Source organism: Palaemon carinicauda, chromosome 6 (assembly GCF_036898095.1).
Source record: "Palaemon carinicauda isolate YSFRI2023 chromosome 6, ASM3689809v2, whole genome shotgun sequence".
Lineage (NCBI taxonomy): Eukaryota > Metazoa > Arthropoda > Malacostraca > Decapoda > Palaemonidae > Palaemon > Palaemon carinicauda.
In genome coordinates, this window is record NC_090730.1 from 16,517,825 (window position 1) to 16,528,245 (window position 10,421).

The window sequence follows — 10,421 nt, forward strand, 5'->3', positions numbered from 1 at the left end:
TTATGTTAATGGATATAATGGGACAATGAGGAGTGGTACAAGGTATATCATATCTGTTTGAAGGGAAGTCAAGATAGATGTAGGTTTCATGAGTGGAATATTGATTTATATGAAATTAAAAGGAGCTTGATTGGTTGAAAGTTAGAATATAGTATTAGAAGATATAAGATGATAATTCTTCTTAACCATTAGATATAGATCTGAAAGGAGACTATGACGAGGTTATAAGCAACATTCAGTATTTGTGGTTCCAGAAGAGCTTAGAGAAGGAATAAAAATATTAGGAAATCGATTAGGAAAAAGCTTCTGATAGAATACAAAAATAAATCAAAAATTTCATTTCTAATCCTGTCCTACCATTTAACTCCCTATATCCTTCTGAGGACTTTGTTTTCAAATCTCCTAAATCTATTGGAGATTGTTTCATTGACATACCATGACTCAAGTCCACAGAGTAACACCGATCTCACTAAACTGATATATAGTTTCATTTTTATATGTAATTTCAGGCAATTTGATTTTCAAATATTACTTAACCTAGCCATAGTCTGATTTGCTTTTTTCAGTCTTTCACTAAACTAAATACTTGAATGATTCTACCTGTTATGTATTATTGTAACAATGTACTATATTATTTCAAGTGTTTCAGGTATTGCGCAACATTGCATCATATTGCATGAATAAGACATGTTATGCTTTGATCATAAGAGTAATGATTTGTTTTGGTATTAGGATTCAAACATTTGTTGATTACCTCAGATAAGATGTGATTCTTTATGATTTGTACTGGAGTAGGATTTAAGTCTTTTCAGAGCGATGCTCTTTTGTTTAGCAATGTTTTGGTTTATGAGATTTGTGTAAGACGCTCCATATGCACTTGGGAGTCAGCTGTCACAAAGTGAAGTTCATAATGTAGTCTTTTATACATTAAAGGTATATTTTATAATACCAACGTATTATTACCCATCAAGCTATATTCGACGACGTCAGATGGGATCAGCTGAGAAATAATTACTAACAATTGATCATCTATGTTCCAGGTAATTATTATGGTTAATAGAACTTCCTACCAAAGTACAAAATCCCACACTACCTCATTAATCCTTTCTCCTTCCAATGATATTACATCTTCTATTGCATACTCCGTTTTCATCATTTCTGTCTTTCTTCTGTTTATCTTCAGCACAACCTTGTTTGATATGTCATGCATTCAGGTAAGTAAGCATCACCAATTCAGTCTACTCCTTCTACATCAGCTCTAACTGTTCTACGCATTACAAAATCCATGAGGAGGATAAACAACATAGGTGACAACACATTCCCTTGGAGTACTCAGCTGTTCACTGTCATTTGATAAGACTCCATTAACAATAACTTTGAACTTGCTATGCTCATGAACAGACTTAATTTTACATATTTATGAGGAATTGCAAAATAATGCAGGCTTCTCCTCAAAATTAGCCGGTGCACACTATCGAACGCTTTTTCGTCGTTCACAGATGCCATGAAAAGGGGATTTCTATATCCTATGCATTGCTGTACATGTCTCAAAATGAATATTTGGTCAGTGCAACTTTTCCTTTTCTAAATCCTGCCTGTTCATCTCTCAGATTTTCACCAATCTTTCTCTCCAGACTCTTTAGAATAAGCATACTATATATTTTCATAACAAATGACGTAAGTGTTATGCCTCTGTAATTATTGCAATCAGTCATGTCTCCAATTTTTTTTCTTTTTGCTATTTTCATCAATACTCTTAACTCCCATTCATCAGGTTTTGCCTCATCATACCACATTCTACAAAATAATCTTGTAAGTAGTCTGAGAGGCACTTAATTTTCAGCCAGTATCATCTCGGCAGTTATTCCATCGTATTCCAGGGAGGTGCTATAGTTAATACAATAATACAAATGCCGTTATATGTATATATATATATATATATATATATATATATATGTATATATATACATATATATATATATATATATATATGTATATATATATATATATATATATATATATATATATATATATATATATGTATATATATATATATATATATATATATATATATATATATATATATATATATATATATATATATATATTAGTGAATCAGTGATTAGTTCCTAAAGAAATTGAAGATGAAATTGTTTAATCCTTCAACGACAAAATCCCCTGATTAAATTAATAACTCATTCACTGCTCGAGACTTTGATAATAAAAAGTTCAGCGCAGCCCCATGCTTGGTCCCACGTAGCTAAATGGCGTTCTTGACTCCAGAAGAAGTACTGGTTATACTGATGTGTTGCTAAGATCTTTTTTCTTTCCACAGATATTGTGATACACAGAGTACTTTTACGGCCACAAGTGAGAACAATCACTTGAATGTTCGTTTCTTTTCAAAATTCTTGAAAAATTATGGATTCCAATGTACTGTTACTGCTTCAGGTAAAGATACTCTAAAAGTCAACCATTTGTTTTTTGTCTTTTATGAAATTCTTATCCTTATGGACGGTGAGGGATTGAGAAACTTTTCTAGACCCTTGAAGTCCCCCCCCCCTTTTTTTTTTTACATTGAATCATAACCTAACTTCTTTCTCACCTGAACTAATGAAGTTCATGTTGTTGTTTCAAATCGTAATTCATATTACCATTTCATATGAAATTTTAGTTTATTAACTTATTTATAACCTCAACTAGATTGTTTTCTTAGCTGTCCATCAGTCTTTTTTTCTCCGTCCATGTCTCTGTAATATTTCTACTTTTTGAGTATCTAAAAAAAGAAAATGTCTTGTGATGAAAGACATCAAGAACTTGGATATTGGTAATCGACGTTGGAAAAATTATGTGGAATATTGGAAGGATAATTTTCCTTTCAGGCATGAGCACAACAACTTCGACATCAACATCCACAACTTCAACATCCACAACTTCAACAACCACAACAACACCAGAACCTTGGCAATGTCGTAAGTACAGTACTATTGTGAATGTACGAACATTCATAAATCTTAAAATTTTAATCCAATAAAAAAGATAAATAAATAAAATAAAATCAAACAAAATAATCATTAAATTGATATATGGAATAACTGACTCTTCTTATGCATCGAAGTCATTTCTATGTTGGGGATCTGTCTATTGTGATCGCTATAGGTAATATTAGTTTCCCAAAGAGGGAAAAAACCTGATGAAAAAAGGCTTAAGAGGAAGACACTCCTATGAATGTGCAAAGTAAATATCATACTGCAAAAATACACCTACAGCATTTTCTCTCTCTCTCTCTCTCTCTCTCTCTCTCTCTCTCTCTCTCTCTCTCTCTCTCTCTCTCTCTCTATAGTTCGAGATGATTAGAGATTCATAAAATACATGAAAAAGCTTCAGGCGTTTCAACCAGACTTCTCTTAACTTGGTCTTTTACAAGGACTCATTTCTTCCAAAAATCTTTGCCTTTCTACAAAGCAACAGCAGTTCCAAACCATCTGCTGTACTTTTGACAAAGAAACACATAGTCAACAATTCCATTGTCTCTCCTTTAGAAATATCTTCTACCTCCAATTCTGTCTTGGCTTCTTCAAGTAGATGTCCAGAATTACATCAAATATAATTACCAATAGCCCGATCAAGAACACCGCTTCCCATGGTGTTCCAAAATCTACTGTAGATTGCCTCACTAGGATCGAATAATTATCATTATTCACCCTCCGAGGCCACGCTCGTCATATTAAGGCACGATATTTAGGGACGTGGTTAAAATGGACAAAGCAGTCGCCATTAAGGTAGAATCACATCCTTCAGTGAAAGAAAGAATATCTTTGGCACCACTCCATCTTCTTTGGGGTCAAATTTCGAATAGTCTCCTACATAGATGATGCATCCAAACCTGCAGTTTTGAGACAAGTTCCCTTAGCTAGTCTTCCACAAGAGAGGCATCTAGGTAATGCCATGACTGTGGGCATTGTACTGTGTACTTCAATTGGTTACCATTTACGGTTCAATTCTTATTTTGATCGACTTAAGCAAAAAAAGACGGCAACAGTTGTTTTATTAAATGTTTTAACTATTTTTATTTTACAAATTATTCCACAAAGTTTTTGGATTTTCAATTCTAATAATCCTGTTAATAATCGTTTCAGTGTTTCAAGAATAACTAAATTCCATTTTCCACCAACTTCCATTATGAATGTTTTCATACATATTCGATGGAGTTCTTAATCGAGTTCATTTACTCTTTTTCTTATATTAACGAACAACATTTTTGAGAGGAATCATTCATTTTTCTGTTATGGTTCAATTGCATATCCATATAATTTTATCATAAACAGTAAAAGTAAATGACAAAGACAACGATTGAAAAGTAGTTTCATATAGCATAACCAAAAATAAAAAATCAAGAGTCTAGCCTATTATGCTTCTCTTTTATTGAGGTTCCTTCAGTGACACCCGTGTCACTGAATAGTAAATGATTAAGAGAACGAATGCTCTCCAGAGACCCAAACTCCAAATATTCTATGTAAAAGAAACATATAGATAATCCAGTTTAGACCTATGTAACTGTACAATGTCGAAGTCAACTATTAAAACTGACATGCATGACCTGGCCTTAGTATCCCTAAAGGAGACATCATCATCATTATCTCCTCCTACGCCTATTGACGCAAAGGGCTTAGGTTAGATCTTACCAGTCGTCTCTATCTTGCGCTTGTAATTTAATACTTCTCCATTCATCATCTCCTAATTCGCGGTTCTTAGTCATCAGCCATGTAGGTCTGGGTCTTCCAAATCTTCTAGAGCCTTGTGGAGCCCAGAACGTTTGGTGAACTAATCTCTCTTGGGGAGTGCGAAGAGCATGCCCAAACCATCTCCATCTACCCATCATCATGATCTCATCAACATATGGCACCCGAATGATCTCTCCTATATTTTCATTTCTAATCCTGTCCTACCATTTAACACCCAATATTCTTCTGAGGGCTTTGTTCTCAAATCTACTAAATCTATTGGAGATTGTTTCACTGTCATACCATGACACATGTCCATAGAGTAACACCGATCTCACTAAACTGATATATAGTCTGATTTTTATATGTAATTTCAGGCAGTTTGATTTCCAAATTTTACTTAACCCAGCTATTGTTTGATTTGCTTTTTTGAATTTTTCACTAAGCTCTAATTCTAAAGACCCTCAATTGACCATAGTTCCTAAATACTTAATTATTATCATGATTATTATGGAAAATAATTCAATTTCATTATATCTAATAAGGTAAAGTATAGCTTGAATTTTATTTATGCTTGTAAACAAAAACAAAAAATCAGACTAGAAACCATATAGAACAAAAGACAGCACAAAAAACGTGGAATTGTCTAAAAAGAAATCGTGTGAATCTAAATATAACCGTTAACTTCATAATAAGTAGAAACAATCTTATGCCAGCGCTTAGCTAAGGCAAGAACTTGAAGAGGTGTGAGTAACTGTAGACAGCCCACAATATATAAAAGCTTTTAGAATTAAAAAAGTAAATCAATGGAAAACTTTAGTCACTGAAGCCTCTGATCCTCTTGCATAGAATGTGGCCGACGAAACCCCGTGGAACGGATTATTGGAGGCCAAGAGACAACAGTGCACGAATATCCTTGGCAAGTCGCGATAACTTTTGGTACATCAACACCAATATGTGGTGGTGCCATTATCTCCGACAAGTGGATTCTAACATCAGCTCATTGCGTCGATGGGTAAGAAGTCTCCTTAGGGGCTAATGCTCTATTACTTGGGAGACGCAGAGCTTTCAATTTACTACAGGTCTTCAGCCTAATTCAAGTTAATTTCGTTACTTATCCTGGTATTCTTAATATCCAGCAAGGCTTTTCTTCAATAATAGATTTAGGTTTTTAATATATTCCATAAAAAAATGTTCGATATAATAGACCTAATGTTTTAAACCCTAAACCATTCATTTCGATCTCCTTCGTGCAGAAGTATTCTGAGCCATTCATACAATGTCTAAATTATAAAATCTTATAATTTTACGCAATTCACTTTGTATAAATCAGGTTAGAATATAAATTTTAAAAAAACATTCTTTTTTATCAAACTATTCTCCAGCAAACGTGAAGCGACTACTTCATTAAGTAACTTGGTCTTTCTAAAGACAAACATTCCTTTGTCAAGCAGAAATGACTGTTGTCCCAACACTTGCCCTATTGAACTTTCAGACAAGATGTTGCTGTCGTAGTCGGGGAACACGACTGGTCAGTAACAGATGAAACGTCGATAACACAAATGATTGTACCCTCAACAGTAAGTCTGTAAACGTTTGCTAATTGGTAGCAAACATTTCATGATAAAAGATTTTCTTTATAAGAAATCAGAGATTTAGACATTTTTTTTTTACCTTTCGGCTTTTCCTAACAGAGAAACTCTTGCTATATGCAATGCAGTAAATTTTTCTTTGTTAACCATGAAAGATGAGGAAATTTGACGTAAATAATGCAACACAATGCAGTAAAATCTTCCGGATTTAAAACTACTTGCTGTAACAGAAGGTATATTATAAAAAGAGACAATGTGATATGGGAAAATAATTTTTATTTATCAATCAATATCATTGCAGATCATCATGCACCCAAGTTACAACCGCAGTACTTTGGACAGCAATTTGGCGTTGATCGAACTGCGCTCTGCGATCAACTTCCTGCCAGACAACACAGTCGCTCCCGTTTGTCTTCCAGATGAAGACAATGACTATAGCGATGTGGATGCTACAGCCACCGGCTGGGGAAAACTATCAATAGGTTTGCATGATGAAAAGGCTCCACGTGATAGGAAATATTTGGTGCTACTCTAGTGTGATTCCTATCATCAGGATTCTACTATAGTGTGATTCCTACTCTATTTTTGGGGTATGAGGTGATTCCTACCAAAGGAGGATAGATAAAACATACTTCTTGACACTATTTCAATGTATTTTATTCTATAAAACACGCTGAAAATCCATAAAAGGCACTTTAAACAATCAGAATTAAGTTCAAAATCTCAATCTTGCTATCTAACCAGCAGGTTGTGACCTGGGAAGGGGAAGCCCTGGCTAAAGGTTGTGACCTGGGAACTACTAGGTTAGGTTAGGTGGGTTTGTTAGGTTCTGTACCCTTGGTAGGAATCATCCTATAGTAGATTTTAATCCCCATATTGAGGTAGGAACAGAAAATGAGGGTAGGAATCACGCTATAGTAGCCCCAAATATTTATTTGAAGAGCAAAAAAGAGCGGACATTTTCCCCCAAAGAAATATGTTGGTCTAAATTACAATTTGCGCATAAATCTATTACTTGAATTCAAAATACAACAAAATTTTATTCATTAAGGATTACATGAATATATATTTGTTTCGTAGTTCTGTGTTACTGAAATTGTAAAGTATTTGTCTTTATTTTTTTTAACATGTTTTCTATTATGCACACACAAGTTGCATGTGGTTTTAAAGGCCACTCATGAATGGCAGAGGCAAGGGACTGTGATAATGCCCTTGCTAGTAGGATAATGCCCTAAAGACTGACCATGTATACATATGGCCAGGGTCCAAGCCCCTCTCCACCCAAGCTAGGACCAGGGAGAGCCAGGCAATGGTTGCTGATTACTCGACAGGTAGACCTAAAGGTTACACTGCCTTCATCCTTAGTTCAAAAGGATGGAAAGGGACTTGACCCCGGTCTGGCAATCGCCAGGCAGGGATGTTTCTAATAGGCCACCACCAATAGGCCATTACAGTTTTATCATTATCATTGCTACCATTACTATCAGTTTAATGAGTGGAGATACCTTAATGTAGTGAAAGGGTTTTCGTATCCCCATGATCAGCAAAGGTTGTACAAGTCAGGGCCACCTATACTAGGTTGGTCTGCTGTGAGCAGGGTTACGAAAATCTCCCACTATCACTAAGCCACACTGGCCAGCCAGCCGATGAAAACTGGCCAAACCCCAGACATGAACTGGCATGTCTTAGGCCTTTGTCCTCCAGTGTACTAGTAACGGCTGCATTTCTTATTGTATGGTGATTGTGCTTAGATTTTCCCTTATAGAAGGAAGTGAAGGAAGGAGAGGGTAGGGGAGGAAAAGTGAAACATGGGGAAAAGAGAAGTAAGGGTTGAAAACCAAAGCTTAGCAGTTGTGGGAACAAAGCACAAACAAAGATTAAAATGTTCGACCCAGAGAAATAAATTGGAATGAGGTCGTCTCAAGGGAGGCAGCGGGCAGCCAGAAAGGAGAATCTAACGGGACGGAGGAAAATGTGACATTCCAGGTATTAGAGTAGTACTCTAATTCAGATTTATAAAGCTAAAATTGTTAATGGTAACTATAATGGAAAAAAAGACATATTTGCATCTAAAACATAGACCCAAATTTTCGATATTTTCAATACATACTTGAAGAAACTTGGATGGGAGAGCCAAAAGAGAGATAAGTAAAAAAACGAAAAAAGGAATTTTGATTTTGAGTAAGTAATGGTGTTCAAATTCAGATAAGATCAGACATTATAGATGAAAAACTTCTTTTTATCAAATAAAAAGAAAATTGAGTTGACTATGAGAAATGTACAAAATTTTAGCTCATCAGCAAACATTCAAATGAATGAAGAGATAAACTAGAAAAGATAATAGCCAAGAAGTGAGAAAATTTGATAAAAGAACGGAGTTCTGATATAAAAAATAATAAGAGATAGGAAACAGAAGAATTTAGTTGGCATTAAAAATGGTAAAAATACGATAAAGAAGAAGTTTTGGCCGAATGTTTGGTTTGCAGACCCTTATGCATTGGTTTTAATGCCTAGAACATAATATGGCAACAAATGCTTTCCCAAAGTCCTGCATGGACAATGCTGTCAAAGCATCACTGAAATCGGGAAGGTCACCCTTATTAAAAAATTTATTTCCAATTGAAAATCAATTACAAAGTGTTGAAAAAATTGAGATTTAAGTAGAATCTAATAGTCAACTTCACTATTATCAGAAAATTGATGCTGAGGAGAACTTATAGTAAGAGATGCTTAAAGCAAGAGAATCCACTTGATTTGTAAATGCCGATTTTAGAGGAAACTGGAAATGATGGCTGAAGTCGTTGACCCTTTTAACATCGAAGTGAGGCTAAAAATCCAGTGGGATAGAAAACATGAAAAGATATTTGAAATACATAAGTTATTGAAAGTTATTGGTGAATTAGTTAACTTCATTTCACATAGAAGCCAATCCTAGATAAGATATATCCTCTCAGTATAATAAATTATCCATCTGAAGTACAAATAAAGAATGATTGCTAGCATATCTAAAAGAACCAAGAGTAGCAGAAAAAAGAGGAACTATGGGTAAGTGGGAATAATATATGTATATATATATATATATATATATATATATATATATATATATATATATGTATATATATATATATATATATATCTATATATACATATATACATATATATATTATATATATATACATATACATATATATATATATATATATATATATATATATATATATATATATATATATATATGTATATATAATTGACACTCAAGCTAGGACTGGGAAGGCCTGGGAATGGCTGCTAATGATGCAGCAGATAGACATATTAGCTACCCCAAAAAGCAGCTCCTCCCTATTTCACGGGGACTGTGAGGTTATGAACACTAGTGACAAATTTTCGAGCTGTGAGCAGGCCTCATACTTCGAATCCATGTATCATAAGTAAATCAGAGACGTTATCCATAAGGCTGGCACATCCAACTGGGCTGAACATTCTAGAATAGATGTAGGATACTTTTGTGGATTCAATTCAATGCATACTTGATATTTTGGCCAAACTACTTTCTGCTTGAAGGGAAATATAAATATCCATTTTGAAATAAATAATATTAAGGTAGTTAAGATTAAGTGTGACTTACTTCTTCCAATAGGTCCTTTGTGATGGAAATTCTCACCAATCTTTCTTTCAAATTCCAGGTAAAGTAACACATTAACAACAATTTAACGTTGCAGGTGGTAGCCAGTCTGAAACGCTTCAGGAGGTGGTAGTTCCAACAATGACCAACGCGGCGTGCGCAAATATATTTGCTATCGCAGATAACATGATTTGTACCGGAACAGATGATGGAAGTCCTTGTTGGTTATGGAGATTTACAAAAATTGATTTATATTGTAAACTTAACATAGACTAAGTTTCTACCAATTTTCCATTTCTCGTTGAACTAATTGATAATTGAATTGTAAAAATTCATGTTTGTATGTTGTAAATGCAATTTGAATCATTAGATAAGAGTTCTAAAAGAAAGACACATGAATCATCATATTAAAAAGAGATGATTGATTCAAGAGACCATAAGACGCACGGATAGACAGATAAAGACAGACAGACAGAGAGGAGA

At 34.3% G+C, this 10,421-nt stretch overlaps 1 protein-coding gene across 1 annotated transcript in view; it reads left to right on the forward strand.

Annotated features, from left to right (window-relative positions):
* LOC137642883 (serine proteinase stubble-like) overlaps positions 1 to 10,214 on the forward strand; it is a 16,955-nt gene extending 6,741 nt beyond the window's left edge. Inside the window, exons 6-11 of the mRNA XM_068375750.1 lie at positions 2,336 to 2,451; positions 2,883 to 2,972; positions 5,574 to 5,739; positions 6,220 to 6,304; positions 6,618 to 6,798; positions 10,036 to 10,214. Coding sequence (XP_068231851.1) covers positions 2,336 to 2,451; positions 2,883 to 2,972; positions 5,574 to 5,739; positions 6,220 to 6,304; positions 6,618 to 6,798; positions 10,036 to 10,214 — 817 coding nt within the window. The remainder of the gene's footprint in view (positions 1 to 2,335; positions 2,452 to 2,882; positions 2,973 to 5,573; positions 5,740 to 6,219; positions 6,305 to 6,617; positions 6,799 to 10,035) is intronic.
* The last annotated feature ends 207 nt before the right edge of the window (positions 10,215 to 10,421 follow it).